Below are 16,837 nucleotides of genomic sequence, written 5' to 3' on the forward strand. Positions count from 1 at the left end.
TTTCCTTCTCAGCAGCCACCACAGCCTCCAGAGAAATGGACGTAGTTCAGAGCTGCCTATAGACTTGGCTTAGAAATCTGTGCCATGTGCTGTGAGAGGACGGCTTCTGTTGCTGCAGCAGAGGCACGAAAGAAAGTAGCATTCAAAATAAGCTTTAGGTCCATGAAACTCTCATTGACCTGCAGTGCTAAAGACTACCTGCTTGCCAGGTTGTCGTATTTATGTATTTTGAATAAAAGGATCTGTGTGACTAACTTAACTTGTGCTTAATATTTTTCATGTGAATATTTTGGTCAAATTGAATCTTATATAAAAGCAGCAAGCTTTCCCTGTGCCTGGCTCTATAGTCTTTTTAATACACAGAATGTAGGATTTTTATGTTGTCTAAATAATAACATTAACATGCAAACTAGTTTTGCGTATATATTTTGCCTTTGGCTTGTCAATCTCAGTTTTAATCTATTTCATCATCTTTCTTTAATGTTCAGTTTATTCTGACTTGACTGAGGCTCTTCTGTGTGCTGAAGTAATGAACTGATGGCAGGAGGAATTAATCATTAGAAAATAAATATGGTTATAGAACGATAGTAAATGTTGGGCTTGGGGCTTCTTTGCCTATCCAGTATTTTTTTAACCCTTCTAAATTCCTGGGCCTTACAAATGAAATCTCCACATTCAAGGATGAGAGTTTTATTTTGGATATTAATATTCAGTGTATTGCATGTCTAGGTTGTTCCATACCAAAAAATACATTCGCACCAGTTTTTTTAGCTTGTCAAATAAGTGATCGCGTAAGGAAGAATTAGTAAACAGGAAATATTGGGATTGTGTTTTTTAATTTTAGCTACTTGTTCTGTGCACTCTGGAGCATAGCGTATTGTTGTTGCAGTATTATCTTAAATGGGTCTTGTGAACATACCTGTATTCATCTGTCTGCAATCTAGAATTGCTTGTCACCGGCTTTCTCAGGTTTAACTGTGGTACGTTTCTGGCTGCACCAGGTGGACTGAAAATGGAAAAATTACAATGCTGCTTATGTATTGGAGAGTTTTAGCATGTCTCAGACTCTGAACTGCAAATGCCATTCGCTTGGTGTCAGGAGCTGTTTTTTGCATGCTGATGGTTATTTTTAACTTTTTTAAAAATGTGGCTTTTATCTGCATGCTGAAGAACTCAGTATTGTGATCTTTTTCATGTGAAATATTGCCCTAATATTTATTGTCCTTATTGTAGGCAGGCAGTGTGACACCTAAATCACCCTCCACTGACATCTTTGATATGGTTCCCTTTTCTCCCATATCCCCTCAGTCATCAACACCTACTCGCAATGGTACACAGCCTCCTCCAGTACCCAGTAGATCTACAGAGATCAGTAAGTTTTGTAAAGAACTGACCTAATTTTACTTACGTTATATTTTTTTAATAAAGCATCTTTAAAGATTTACGTTCATTTTGCATGAAAAGCCAAATACAGTTTTTGTAAATCACATTGGATAATGCCATTTCATTTTTATACCGTCTTCCCAAAGTCACTGAGGTTGCTGCCGAGTTATATTATAATCAAATTTATTTACTTGCTGAAGCCATTATATAAACAGTTTGAAGGAGTTTGGTTGGGGATTTTAACTTAGCTTTTCTTTTACAGTATCTCTTTTGTACTTATTTCAGGAATTATTTTTACTTCCTCTTAGTTCTTTCCTTGACAAGCCACAGTTGTAGCATCTAAAGCCTACAATTCTGGGGAAGACAGCAGGTGGAGTAAGTATGGTGATGACTATGCAGAAGGGAGACCTGAAGAAGTCCCTCAAGATGTAGACAGTCTTGGAATACTGGTTTTAATACTATTCTCCTATTGTCTACAGCTTTGTTTTTCAGTTATAGTTGATGAAGCTCTCCAGATCTGTGGACTGCTCCTAAAAGATTTTCAAAAGATGATTAACAATAGCAATTTTATTTTCTAAAGGGTTGAAAGCAGCTAGGGTAAGGTTCTTGGCTTCACTGGAAATCTTTTAGGAGTCCACAAGGTATTTTTAAAAGCTTTGGAAGTGCCTTGGGGGAGAGGAGAGCGAAGCATACACAAGCAGTGTTAAAGGTTGTAGAAATAGCAGTCGGTGTGTAGCATCTGCTATTCCTGATGCCTATTTTAGTATGGGTAAGGAGCACTGATGTAAACTGCCTGCCACCATATAAGACCACATTTGAAGAGTTTCTGCCTGTTTTGGGGAATGCTGCTAGTATGTAGAATTTTCAGTTTTGTGCACAATTATAAAAATGCATTGTAAAACTTAAATCAGTGGGTGTATTCCCTAAAACCATATCGTATGCACCTTTCGTTTCCATTGCACAGAATGACTGTCACCCTCTAAAGAGAAAGTAGATGTTAAGGCTATTGATTCAATTAAAAAAACTTATTCTTTTTTAAGAGAAGATTTAAAGTTAATTTAGATTAATTTCTGTGGGTGTATTAACAATTTAAAACTATTCTGTTAAGAATAGTTAAATATTCTTAAATAACTTAAAAGAATATTAGAATAATCTAGTAGAATACTAGAACTGTTCTATTAAGAGACTTTTATGGCTTTGTAAAGAAGAACAAAAAAGTAATTGAAAGACACACCCTCCAAGAACGCCTTTACTGTTTTCAAATTTATTCGTCTGACAGTACAGACAATGCCATAAAATCAATCTCAACGTGCATATCCAGCTTCAAAAATAATAACTTGAATTGAATTACAAGACGAGATTTCTTTTTTCATCTGATGTCCTACTTCAGTTCCATTGAAATTTTGGCTAGAAATCTTGTGGGAGTCAGTGTTCAATGCTGAGTGGTCTTGAGAATTCCAGCTATGTAGGTTTTGTAATTGTTTAATCAGTGGGTTTTATAATACAGAAAATACTATAAATAAGTTGCCTATTCAGTGATATGTACTGTTTAAAATAGTTTTCTTCTGCATTTCATTCATTTACATTAAATTAAGATGATGTAGTTCAGAGGCATGGCAGGCAGTGTCTGTTAGTTCTCTGTGCTCCTCAGTGCTTCACAGAGAAATTACAGAAATAACTCCATTCTTTATAGTTTTGATCCCTGCTTTTTCAGTGTGTGTCATAATACTTTATGTGTTGAAAATTGTTGCATTCATCAGCTATTAAAACCCTTTGGCATATTTCAAAAATGGAATTTGAAATTGAAGAGGAATATTTTGTAATCAAACAAGAACTTAGATGAGATGAACTCTCTTAGATGAGAGAACAAGAACTCTCTTAGATGAGAAAGTTTATCTCCCAGAAGAATCTCATTCAAGCTGTGTAATGTTACATTACTATAATAATGTACAATAATACGTTGTTTTATATGGTGTTACTGCTGTCAGAAAAGCAAACTGGCATTTCTTTCTCCAATACAAGTCAGATGTGTGGAAACCGAGAGGAGACAAAGTTTGGAGTCTCATGTTTTCTGAGGTCTTCTGAACATCTTTTCATGTTCTTACCTCTATTTTGTCACTGCACTTGAGTGTTTTTTTCCATTACTTTTGATGAAATGATAGGCTGATTTTCTTGGATTTTATAATTTTTATAACGTTCACCTTTAACACATTCAGTAGTAAGCAAGAAGAAAGATAAGGATGTACCATCTATTTGCTAGTGTCAACCTTATTTGCTCCATTTGTCTAAGTGAGGTTCATCTGCCTGTTACCTAGGGATGGTACTTGTTCTCCTCAAGCAAAATGAGCTTTTCAAAGCCAAAGTTCATCTTACTCATCAACTGGCCAGTTTGACAAATCACCCAGGAATAATAGTGCGCAGGAAAGACAGGTCCTATTTGCAAGAGACTGGTAACAACACCAAACACTTTGGTTTCCTCCAAGACCAAGAGCTTCATAGTTGATAATTGGCACCAGGATGACAGTTCAGCTTTTCATGAAGAGAAATGCCTAGAGTTAGAATTTTGCTTGCCAGCTCTCCTTTGGGTAGTTTCCCCAGCTAAACTGGGGGGTTATAAATTATATCTCTTGACTAGCTCACAGTATGTAGTTAAAAAAGCCTGGCATTCTAATACTGGAAGAGTGCAACACTGACCTTTTCTCAGAAAGGTGGTTATCTCCAAAGATTTTAAGCTTTATAAAAAGGAGATGTTTCTTGAAATTTTGAAATGTTATTCAGCATTATACCAATATGGCTTCTCAGTAAATGTCTGCTTATTAATAGGTGTATTAGTGGTACCAAATAGATTGGTTTTACCTGTTTTAAAGGAGAAAATTGCATGATTTTGGGATAGGAGGTTGCATATAGGACAAATACGTGGTGTCTCTTTAGGTAATAATTGCAAAAAAGTTATTCTTCCAAGAACAAAACCCATTTCCAGAATTGTATTTATATTCAAAATGTTGCTGAGAAATACCTCTTTTAACGCCAAGTTTGCAGTAACCAGCTTGCAGGCTAAACATAAATACTGTAGCCCAGTGGAATAATTGCTTAATTGAACAATTGACCAATGCATAGTTAGTGCAACCAAAACCAGTTAAATAAACTGTTTTCTTATGGAGTGAAGGATTGCAATCTTTTGAGTTATCTTAAAGGAAGGAATTAATTAATTTATTTTAATGATTTAAAGGAGGAATTAATTTATGTGTTTCTTGTTGGCACAGCATTGTTGTCATATCTCAGAAAAGACCTGGAGAGGAACATTCTCAATGAAATTGTTCAATATTTATTCACTCAAATGCATCTTGGACAATCCAAGGTCACAACTGGCAGATGTAGAAATCTGCTCCAAGATGCTCTCTTTCCAGAGATTTAAGAGTCTGTTGTCAGAATAATGGTGGAACCATTTTTTATGCTGTAATAATTCCAAAAGAAAAAAAAAAAAAAAGGAGTAGCCTGCAGCTAAGGGAAAGGCTTCCTGGACTGCACTACCTCAGCTGATTCCAAATATTTTCTTGGGTGTTTGTCTTCATTGTGATTAATTTTTATTTGTCATCACAGCTGCTCTAGGACATCTGGGGAAAACATATATCAGCATAACTCTGTGCCTGGATGATAGCTAAGGTAAAGAAGATTGGGATGCAAAATGCAGTGGAAAAGCCAAATATTTGTAGGTTTGTTTGGTAATTGCTACATTTGAGTTTATTACAGAGTGCAGGTTGTTAGTCTCCAGTATTGCGTGTTTCTTGTCCTGAATGTCAGATAGGTCACAGAAACAAGTATTTATTACCTGTTCATGTGTTTCTGTGGTTTGAGTTGTGGATATAAAACATCAGCATTGTCATGGTTTTGAATTTGTTGGTTGATTTCCCAACTTGTGAATTTATTTCTATCCAGAAAAGAATGGGAAAGGGAAAGGAAATTTTATGTGCTGTTTGAAAGGATCATTTTCAAAGGTTTACTGGTTGCTGTGTATTGGAGAAAGAAATGCCTGACTATGCTACAGTTATTCTGGGGAGTGTGCCAGGCAAGGTATTCTTGTTATAGTTAATCTTCATGCAAATACTCTAACCTGAAATAAAAAATGACTGATTTATCCCATCTCTGCTAAAAAGGAGACCCCTGTGAACAGTGGAGTGAACACTAGCAGATAAGCTTATGGAGATCCCATGCAATAGTGCAGCTCTGCAGCGACTAAATTTTATTATTCGTCCAGTTTCCACATGTTCTTCAGCTTCTGTTCAAAAGAGAAATACTGATGATGCTATTGAAAATATTTCATGGAACTTTATCCCTCCCTGACTCTCAGCGGTGCAATGTCTAATATAACACACAAATTTTAAATGCAGAAAAGCAGTTGTAGTATGGACTTTTTCATCTGGTTTACTGAAATGGTTAGCAAGTTATAATAGAGATAGTTCCAAAAATAATAATTTTTCATAGAAACTCAGCTAGGAAATACTTCTCTATTTTGAATTTGAGTCTATACAGGGTTTATTAGGCTCTGTCACTTAGAATAAGTTACACTCTGCTTAATTTTGAAGTCTGCCTTGAATAACAATAGAAATGAAGTAGTCCTTCACCTGAAGGCAGGTGACAGTAAAGGAGCTAAACTTTTTGCCATTCTACTGCTAATGAGCTCAGAAGTGCTGTCATTAATAAAAGCCAAATAATAAGGCATGAATGAGAAAATATCCATAATAGTGTACAAAATACTTGCTTTCAAAAATAGTGGTAGGTCATATTTCAGTACTTAGAAATGCAAGAGTTTTGTTCTCTACTGTTTTTTCCTAAATACATTCCTTGAATGTTTGCTAAGGCTTGGTGTTGAAACTGGCTGCTTTTAGCTGTCTGTCCCTACAGAAAACTGTCAGCTCCTTTTAAGGGTAAAAAGAACCTATGAAGAAGGAAAAAGGAAAAAAAAAAGGAAGAAAGAAAATGAAATCATAATCACTTCTTGCCCAGTAGAGGTTAGATTGAAAGTCAAAGCTGCTAAACATGTAAAGGTTACTTGGTAGGAGCATCAGAGCATGTAAGGACACTGTTTATACTGGAGCAGACCCATTTTGGCTGTGAAAGAGGCAGGGACAAGGTATATCCTAATTTTTATGTTAGATTATCCTAGTTAAAGTCTCTTTTGCATGCAGGTAGTATACCTCTGCCAGGAAAGACTAGAATTTATATTTTTTTGTTGGCTTAAGTGAGCTTTTGGAATAAGGCGCTCTGATCTGGGCGATCTCCTGGTCCCATGTGACAGTTTATAGCTGTTTAGCCACAGTTTTTGAAATATGTAACTAATCAAGTTCCTGCTTGTTTCTGTACTTTATCATGGGAATGAATGCTGACAGCTAATTATTTAAAATGCCTATTGTGCAGCCTGATAACAGCTAAATGGTTAGTTCAAAACGCATGGAGACTGACATGCACAGTAAAGTGTTGAAGGGGCTAGACAAGTACAGGTCTAAAACTCTTAACTCCAAGTAGGCCAAAATAAAGACATTTATTTAGGTATATGCACAGTCTTCAGCATTCACAAGATGACTGGTAACACTGCAACATGGATTTTGCATCACGTAGTCAGTTGTCAGCTTCCATATCTTTGAGGTTTAGCGTAAAATTTTGTGCTTAACCAGAAGACTAGCTAGATTTCAGAGATGCTAATGGTCCCTTTTACTCTCATGCTCTTCACCTAGCATTGTTTTAAGGTAATAAAAAAAAAAAAAGGAATTGGAGGTGTTTCTTCTTGTTCAGACAAAAAAGAAACAGACAAAAAAACCCAAACCCTCACCACTAGAAAGCATACTACAGTTAAGAAAAAGTGAGAAAATGTGTGGTATTGACAGAGAGAAATTTACAATCATTCAGTTGATGAATCCAGATTTAGTGGAACTTTAGGGTAAGTGACCTTTCTTGGTCCCATGCTTTTTTGATTCTTTCATTCTTGACTTAATCTTATCCAAGATTTTAAACCCATGACAATTAGTTTTAGTTACTGCCAGCTGTGCGTTGAGGAACTCTATCAAATGAAGGCCTTACCTTCCATGAGTATGAGTAGTTTCTTGTCCTTACAAAGACATCCTTAACCTGATGGTGAGAAGTGGCAGACGGGGGACATGAAGGCTAGTTTGTTTGCAAGAATGTGTTTCTGACATAATGCTAAGACGAAATTTGACAACTGATGTCCAGTTGTTCCCTCCTCATTTCTGAAACTCCTATACACACTGATTCCAGAGTGCACTTCAGTAGAAGACACCCTGTTCAAATTGGAACTTCTTCTCATCGGATCCCTAAAATTCGTCTGGAAGTCACAAGCATTAATGGAAGCTAAATAGAGGCTTAAACAGAAGTTGATGGTGTTCTTGGAAAAATATTTTAATATTAAACATTGGAAAACGAGGCAAGACCTGGCTTTCGGATTTGGATGTTAAAAGTTGTGGTTAATCAGTTGCATATCTGGAGGTGCTATTACTCAGCTTATAAGGACATGTAAACTGACTTTTTCAAAACCTGTTGTCGTAGCCCATACCTTTTCTCTCGATGACTCACTTTTCTGTTGTTCCAGAGAGAGACCTTTTTGGAGCAGAACCTTTTGACCCTTTTAGCTGCGGAGCAGGAGATTTCCCTCCAGACATTCAGTCCAAACTAGATGAGATGCAGGTAACTATTGAGTTATCGATTAGGCAGTTTTCTATGGCTGTATGACTATTCTTGAAATACGTGTTTGTAGTATTCTGAAAATGTATTCCAGACTGCACACACAAATACATAGAAAAAAAACCCAAACTATTTCTGACTATCTTTTGTAAGTATATCTCATCATCTTTGAGTTGAAGTTCGAATTTGCCTGAAGATCCTTACAAATGTTAGCCCGTAGTATTAATACAGACACCTGCACTAATTTAGGGTTTCTCAGTAGTGTAATCAAAATGGATACTGCTACTCCTGCCTGGGAAGGGACTGAGTGAGCTGAAAAAAGAGAGCTGAGGCAAAAGCCCTACAGATACATTGGTGCTGTTACTCTTCAGTTCCAGCAATCACCACCTCCCCACTATACCCTGATCTTCCCCCTCAGTGAGATTACTCTGTTTTTTCATAGCATTGGCATAGGCAAAGTACATGCTTAAGGGGCCATGGCAATTTTCTGCTGCTTTAAAAATAGCGGTATTTGACTAAAGCACTCTGGGACAATTAAACTATTGAGAATTGATTCAAGAATTCTGAACTGATGGGTTTCTATCAGAAAATGGTTGCTACTTCTGAAACACTCGATAGTATCTGTTCTGTTATTGGCCCAATTTTGAAGCAATTCTAGGAGAAAGTCTTCAAGTTTTGGAATAAATCACTCTCTTCAGTCAAAGTTTCCAAACTGCTAGTTCCTTGCCAGCTTGCTTGTCTGTTACTTTTCAGCAGTCTGCCAGTGAAATGGAAGGCTGAAAATACTGGGAACATGAATTTCTAGGATCCTAGCTTCTCAGCAGAAAGTGCTCCCAGGGCTTCCAGCCCTCTTGTATCTCAAGAGCCCACAGAGTTCAAGAGCTAGCTCTCGGGCACCTTCAGTTCCTCTCTTCTGCCTGGAGAGCAGCAGAAACATTTCAAAATGGCTAAAATAAAATGTAAATACTGTTTAATTTACCTAAGTAAAATGTTTGAATTCCTCTTCATTGTGAAATTTCACTTTCCATGGCAGTTTACGATGGTGCCACTGGCAAACTCTGCTCACTGCAAAGTAAGACGTTTAGATTCTTGCTTACCTGTACTTTGGCCCACATAATTTCAGATGGTAGTAAAAGCCAAAATTGGCTTCTTTGCAATTTCCTTAAAAATGCTTCTGTTTTGTGAATGCTATAATGTTATTACCAAGCCCTTTTAGCACAAAAAGCAAATCTTTTAGCACCTCACATTGATATATATCAATGTTTCCATTGTGTATAGCCTATTTTAGGAAAAAGTGTACTGTAGTATCTGTGGATACTAGGAAGACTCCTGTGACTATAGCTAAATGTCACACACTAAGAGTGCTTACTACAGGTAACTTTTTGACCAATTTTTGTATTGTTAACATTTAAGGCTGCAAAGGGTTATCCCCTCAGAAAACATCAGTGAATGGAACAGTAGAAATCTTTATCAAAGATTTTTGAAGTAATAAAATGAAAAACTCATGTCATTGTTTGTACTCTTCACCTGGAAAAGCAGACAAACAACTAATAAAAAAACTGCTAAACCTTAGGGCGTTACTATGTCCTATTGTAAAGAATGTTGCATTGGTCAGGTATTCCCCCACGCACATGTGAGTTTTGTTTTTTCCAACTTTTTTGCATGCTTTATAGTCTCACAATCAGAGAGTCTAGCGTATCAGTCTTAGTATACCCTGACATTTGCACTGGAAATTAATTAGTGAGTTTTAATGTAGGCACAAAACTTGTTCAGGTACAATCCAATTGAGAAGTGTAAAGCTGACAGGGTATGTGTGGGGAAAAAATAATATTCTGACTTTGGCCAAAGCAAGAGCTGTGTGCAGTTACTTTACTAGGTGATTGGTGCAAAATACAGATTAAAACATGTTTTTCCTAATATCTCTTTTATCTTCTTGTGCTTTCCTGGGTGCCTAGCGTCAGCGATGGTTGGTATATCATATTTTAATAATGGTATTTAAAGCATTTGCAGTTGAAGTGTGTATGTGTTCATGTCTGGTGTTTTTATTTTTATGTATGTGTGTGTACATATATTTATAAACTTTCAAGATTTATATTTTATGTATACAATTCTGTCAGGGCCATTTCAATTTTTAGGGGCCTGCAATTTTTAGGGTAGGGACAGCTGATTTTAGTTTTCTTTAGTCTGCCTTATCAGCTGCTAATAATACTAAGCCTTCATTTTCATTGCTGTTTATTTTCCGTGTGAACTAGTGAAATCTCCAGTTTCATTATCAGATTGTCAGCAGTGAAATGTTGCAAGCAAAACCTTTGATACATAAATTTTTGTGTTAGTAGAATCACATTTGTGAATGTGTTTGTATTTGGAAATAATTCTTAAAAACTTGAAATGAGCAGACGGTAGCTGTGCTAGAAGTTAATGGTTGTTAGATACACAGCCTCTACGAAGGAAGGTGAAATGGATGCTACAAAAGATAAAAGCATACAATAGGTAATGTGCTCTGGGAAAGCTGATGTTAAGAAACATGAAAGAAAAATGTAGGCATCTTTCCTTCTCTGGAATGCAAAGGGTTCTCTTCTGTTCGCATTATGAAAGTATAGCCTGAGTTTCAGTAAATACATATTCCATTAAATATATAAAAGTAAGTTGTTTATGAACACATCTAATAGTTCAAAATGCAAACTTATTCTAAGAGAGTATTAAATGCAGTTTATCCTACACTCAGAGCAGCAAGCAAGCTGCCTCGGTGCCAGGCAGTGACAGCCTGGTTGGAGAAGCTCAGTCCAGACTCTTATCCTATTCCTTGTGTAGGGTTATGTCAGATGCCTCAGCAAACATGTCCCAGTCTACAGAAAAGCTGTCTCGGCTTATGTGTGCGTTGGAAGGTGATGTGTAAGCAAAGTGGCAGAGGAAAGCACAGCAAGCAGAAGAGGCGTTGGAGAATAAACTCTTAAGTAGCGGGTGCTTTTCCTTTGCATCTGATATTCTGAACTTAATGAGATCAGATAAAGTTCTTTGACCTCTGGGGGAACATTTTTATGTTTAAACTTTAGTTAGGATCCAAGTTTCACACTTGAGCTCTTTCTATTCTGTTTCTCAGTCCAATCAATTTTTGGAGAGCTCGAAACTCAAACATGTGCTGAGATGTGACTTTTACAGCTCAGGCCTCTCTCTGATGACTATCCAACCTCCCGTTTCCCCCACCCTTATGCTGAAACATAATTTCATCCTCTCTATTTTGACTGTATCAGGACATTAATAAAATGAATATGTCTATTTTCTCAGAAATCTTGCAGCGAGGGGAAGTTTCCCGGGATCATGAATCATACCAGCAACAGCTGCTATAATTTATTAAAATCTCAAGGTAGTTAATATCATAAAGCTTCCAGGAGGTCCAAGCCATTCTCCCTGCATGGCCTGAAGCAGTCAATAGGCTTGTCATCTTTCCATCTGAAATAAGTTATGCTCAGCCCGCTAAATTATCTTCTCGGAGACGTGTAAATTTATCATTGGTTCATTGGGTTTGTGCTGACTTAAGTTCATTGAGCAAAGTCACTGTGAAATGATGAGTTAACCTCAGATCCATAAGGTTGACTTTGGCATATTTATCTTCTGATAAAATGGAGTTCTTTATCTTTTACTGTTCGCCGTTTTTTAACCAGAATAGCTCACGTCTTATTATTATAGACACAAAAAAAGTGGGAGTTTTGGAAGAGCGGTTGTTTTCAGGTTACTTTTTCTAGAGAAAAGAAGCTTTGCTCCTCCCCTTAAAAGACCAATCATCCTGTAGTACAATATCATCATTTTTCTGGGTAACTAAGATGTTTGGTCCTTGAGTTAAATCACCTTGGAAGTAAAAAACTTGCTTCACACTGTCATTGTGGGGATATGAACACAAAAGTGAGGCACAACATAGACACATACTTCATAGCCCTTCCTGTTTCCACTCCTGTCCAGTACCCAGGGGATGGCCTTTTTCTGCATTCCCTAAAAATCAGCAGATTCAAGAGAGTTTCTGACCACATGAGGAGTTACTGTTTCCTGAACCTTTAAAGTACAAGAAGCCATAGCACACAAGTTTTTTTAATGAACAGGGAGCGTTTTACGTTAAGAACATGTTATTAGAAGTTGAAATGTCTGAATTTCACAAGGCAAAATATTTTAAATACTGTGTATTAAAATTAATGATGTATTTTTATATATATAGTATGTAATGTGTACCAAGTGCTGACTATGTATGTCATTTTTAAAGAAAAAATATTCTGCCTAACACATTAATCGAGTTCATTAGAAAAAGATACTCAGAATTTATGATCTGCTCAGTCATTCCAACTGACTTCATTATTATTACAGCTGCGAATGCTGGGGTTTGGAGTGGAGAGTTGAAAGCAGGCATATGCTATAAGATGGATACTACAGTAATCATACAGCAGCTTCAAGTAGGAGCCCTAAGACTTGAGTGTCAGTTCAGGTGTATATATAAACTGTATTCCTGAAAGTGGACAAACAGCCCAAAGTGTTCTGCATTACTGTGAGAACTACAGCATAGGATACTTATTCTACTATCTGCATTAATCACAGTTCAACTGTGTCTGGATGTAAAGGAGAATCTTTTCTTAAAACCTTGTCTTCCTATGGCTTGCTTGACTACTGGCAGCTGATTGGAATTTATTTTTTTTTATTATATCATATATTTGCAAAAGTATGGTTTTGGAGATTCCAAAAATTATTTAAGAATTGGGAGTTATTTTTCAAAACTTGAGTGATTAGGAATGGAGATGGCTGTGGGAGATTTGAAGTCTGTGCTTTCCTCATCTCTGGAAATTTCTTTGCAATCACTTTGCCAAAGAGTCTACTGGATGAGGACATTGTGATTTCCTTTTTGAGGGCTGTGTTTAATTTAATTGGAATATTGGTTGGGATAATACAGCTTTCTTTGATTTATACTCCCACGCACTTTGTGTTGTCCACTTAAGTATTCATGAAGAAAAAATTCTGGATTTTACATTATTTTAAAATCTGAAAAATGCCCAGATGGCTATCTAGAGTGCCTTGATGTTGTCTTTATGTTGTTGGCCTTTTTTGATCCTGTGGTGGGCATGAAAGTTTCAGCCTACTAGTAACGGTACTATCTGACCCTTGATGATAGTAGTTTTTGTGTGATTTAGCAGGTGAGCATTGAAATGTCATGTTCCTGTTATAGAGCTATGTTCATAAGCCATTTTTAACCATGCATGTTTTAACACTGCATTTCCTGGCACTGTAGTAGCAGGTTTTACTTCCCTATCAATTCTGCCTGTAACAGAAGCTGGGTTCTCAGGTAGGCAACTGATAACACCTGGCAACCATATCACTATTTTCTTTTAGAATGGACAACAGTTCATTATGTTAATAAAGTTAAAAGGCTTTTTAAATAATTATGATCCCTATAGTGCAGCAATCTCTTAATGGATTAACATTGATCACATTGCAAATATGTGAAAATGTGATTGTTTTAAATGCAAAATATCACAGCTTAAAAGAGGAGAAGGACTAAATGGGGGAGGAAGTGGTCTGGAGTGAAGTTGCGGGTGGAAAGGTCAAGGAGACTACTGTTCTTCAGGAGAGCAGAAATTGTTCAAAGTCAAGTCAAAGCAAACACAAGCTAAGTGATAAGTGACAAAATATCCATTTGTATGGAATAAAACAAAAATTTAAAAACCCCACGTGATCCACATAGAAGCAATGAGATCTGTGCGCTTCCAAAATGCTTAATCTGCTTTGCTCTTAGCTAGCCCGAAAAAGGACATTGGAAGCGTAGCTACGTCAGACACCAACAAACAATGCTTAAATGTACGGAAGAAAGATAACAGCATGCAGGACATGAATGGGGTATGTGTTCGGTGAGAGGGCTCTCTGGATTGCTAAGAATGAAGCTGGTTGTCCTTGTTAAACCAGTTGCCGTAGGTGTTCTACTATTGCAGCTGTATCAAGCATCCACAGGTTGAAGCACAAACTCTGCCCTTTACAAGCTGAAGCCCGGAAGCAGCTGTTAAATACTTCAAAAGATCAGCATTTCAGACACACTGTAACTGAGGGGTTTACAATTCAACAGGCGAGACTGTAGGGCTGATCCTCTGAATTCTGCTCCTGTGTGAGGAGTCCTCCTTTGACTGCAGTTACATCAATTAATCATATCCTTTGCTTCAATGAACAATGGCTGTTCATAACAGGATGTGTTTGACTTGGAATTTCAGATACTGTTTGCTTGAAATATCTTTAGCGTTGAATGCTCTTCCTGTTAGCCCTTTGAAAAATATAGAGGGGGAAAGCAAAAAAGATGTCAAGTACGCCAGTGAGCTTTAGCAGCACCATGTCACCCAGGTAGGGCAAACTGGGTAGCACAGTTGGAGAAGGTTTACACCACAGCACTGCTGCTGGCTCATCATCTCATAGTATGAATCTGCCTTTAGGAAAATTCAAATTTTACTTGGAAAATCTCAGATCATTTAGTAGCATTACTCTCATGGCAGTAGCTGGTATTAACAGTAGCTATTGCCAGGAAGTTTATTCTGTTTCTTAGCGTTACTCTCATGGCAGTAGCTGGTATTAAATATGGTTATTAAATATTCATACGCTTTTAAAATTCTAGCCTGTGGTTTAATTTTGTTTGAAATTAAGCTGGTTTGACTTAAGATTTATCTTTTAAAGCCAAAAGATATGTTCTTGAGGTACTGCTGTGTATTTTGAGAAAAGGCTTGAGTTTATGCCTAATCCCAGTACAGATTGCTTTACAAAAAGATTTGTTTACAAGATGTTCGCTTCATCAAAGCACATATTATTGATTTCATAGCGCACAATCAGCATTCTCTAAGTGAACTATATGTTAAGACAATGGTGAACTGAACATCCTGACAGCTGCTGCTGGAGTTGATGTTCTCATGGCGTTTCTATTCATACCCTTTGTTTCCAATTGCTTATAGCCTTACAGTACTTCCACCCAACAGACTGAAATTTTCTTGACTCAAAGATGACTTTTCTCTTGAAGGTCAAGCCACAATTATTCAGCTTCTTTTAAAGCAAAAAGAGAAATGAAAACAAGAGCACTTCTCCTGTTTTAAAAGTGCTGTTGTTATTGTAGAACTGGTGCAAGCTAAGTACGTTTTGTAAACCAAAGGCAGGTACTTATAGAATTAATTTCTTTTATGACAGAGGGGGTGGTAGCATCTAGCTTATAACCATTTTTGTGTTTCTACTAATAAAACTAATGTAAGTAAAAAGAGGAGTTTCGGTCAAAACTTTTAAAGAAATTCTTTTCACTTTCTGAAGACCACTGCATTTTATCTGCCCGAGTTACATGCTTTTGAAATGCACAGTGTGCTCATTTGCAATAGAGTAAGTATGATTTTATTTGCCTTTTTAGCGAAGGTCAGATGGCAGTAGGCTGTAAAGCGTACACCTGTCAATTTAGCTGTGCAGGGAGCGATTCAAAACAAACCTCTGAGAGGTAGTTGAGTACTATACTTTTTGCTGGACTACTAGTAGGATAAGGGATTACTGACTGTAGGAGACATCTGGTATTAGTAATAATGTCTGTGACTTACCTGAATCTTTAAAGTGTAAATATACTAAACTCTTTGCTCACATAGCCCTAATCTTTCCTGCTTATAAATCATGTTGAGTTTTACTCAGAGACAACATGGTGCAAGTCAAGCTTGTTTGTTTTTCTATCAACCTATGTATATGAATTTTCAGTATTTTTATTCTATAGTAATTTCTTCATTTTATATACATACTTTATTTCTTCTGTTGCATGGGTTATATCCTTTTATAACTTAACCACTAAGACTTATCAAAAATTGGCTGACCAAATAATGTAAATGTCTATGAATTCACTCTGAAGTTTCGTTATGGTTTATCTGCCTAAAGATGAGCTCAAATTTAGGTGGTTTTAGATAGAGAGCTTAATCCTCCAGAAATCACTTTCCTTTTTATTAACTATGTCTTGTTTCATTGCAGGAGGGGTTCAAAATGGGATTAACTCTTGAAGGCACAGTATTTAGTCTTGACCCACTAGACAGCAGGTGCTGATGACAAGAAACTAAATATGAAATTCCTACGCAGTGGTTTTTTTAAATTCTGAACATGTATTCACAGATATTATTCATGTGCCAAAAATTGCTTTCTTCAACCTGTAAACTCTTGTGAGGTTTGCTTCTGTAAAAATCCAACTTAGTTCCAGTCTTTCCCTGTACAAATGTAAAAATTGTATTTGTTTATGAAATATGAATTAAATTACGCTGTTGTGTTTCTTTCTCTCACACTTTGGCCCGAGTTTACTACGCTTTATGACTATTAGCCTGGAGAAGTTCTTTAAAAAGCTCACACATACCTCTCTCTGTTTGCAGACGTGCAAGCATGATTTTTACATAATATTTTACCTGGCAGCATTTTGAAATTATGCTTTTAAACCATTATTTAATATTCAAGCAGTAAAAAGATTAATATCTAGTACAAAAAGTTCAAATTGTAGTGAAAAAGCAGAAAATACTAACTATTAATATATGCTTAAAAGGTAAATCTGGATGCCGTGTAATTGATTTCCATTACTGTGTATGGTTACCATGCTGTATATATGTTGTTATTAGTTTATAAAATACAGAAGATCTTTAGGTCCTTAATTCGTATTTTAGAAACTAACAAATTATTAGTATGCTAATTAGTGTTTCATGAGCATAGAACTACTGCTAAATTGCAGAATGGACAAAATAACTGCCCTTTG

General features: G+C 36.5%; 1 protein-coding gene across 1 annotated transcript in view; it reads left to right on the forward strand.

Moving 5' to 3' along the window:
* Positions 1 to 16,146, forward strand: part of GULP1 (GULP, engulfment adaptor PTB domain containing 1) — a 72,102-nt gene extending 55,956 nt beyond the window's left edge. The window contains exons 7-9 of the mRNA XM_009890126.1: positions 1,234 to 1,372; positions 7,985 to 8,079; positions 16,075 to 16,146. Of these exons, the coding sequence (XP_009888428.1) occupies positions 1,234 to 1,372; positions 7,985 to 8,079; positions 16,075 to 16,146 (306 nt within the window). The remainder of the gene's footprint in view (positions 1 to 1,233; positions 1,373 to 7,984; positions 8,080 to 16,074) is intronic.
* Positions 16,147 to 16,837: the final 691 nt, after the last annotated feature.

The sequence above is a fragment of the Charadrius vociferus genome, unplaced genomic scaffold (assembly GCF_000708025.1).
Source record: "Charadrius vociferus isolate BGI_N301 unplaced genomic scaffold, ASM70802v2 scaffold147, whole genome shotgun sequence".
NCBI classification, from domain to species: Eukaryota; Metazoa; Chordata; class Aves; order Charadriiformes; family Charadriidae; genus Charadrius; species Charadrius vociferus.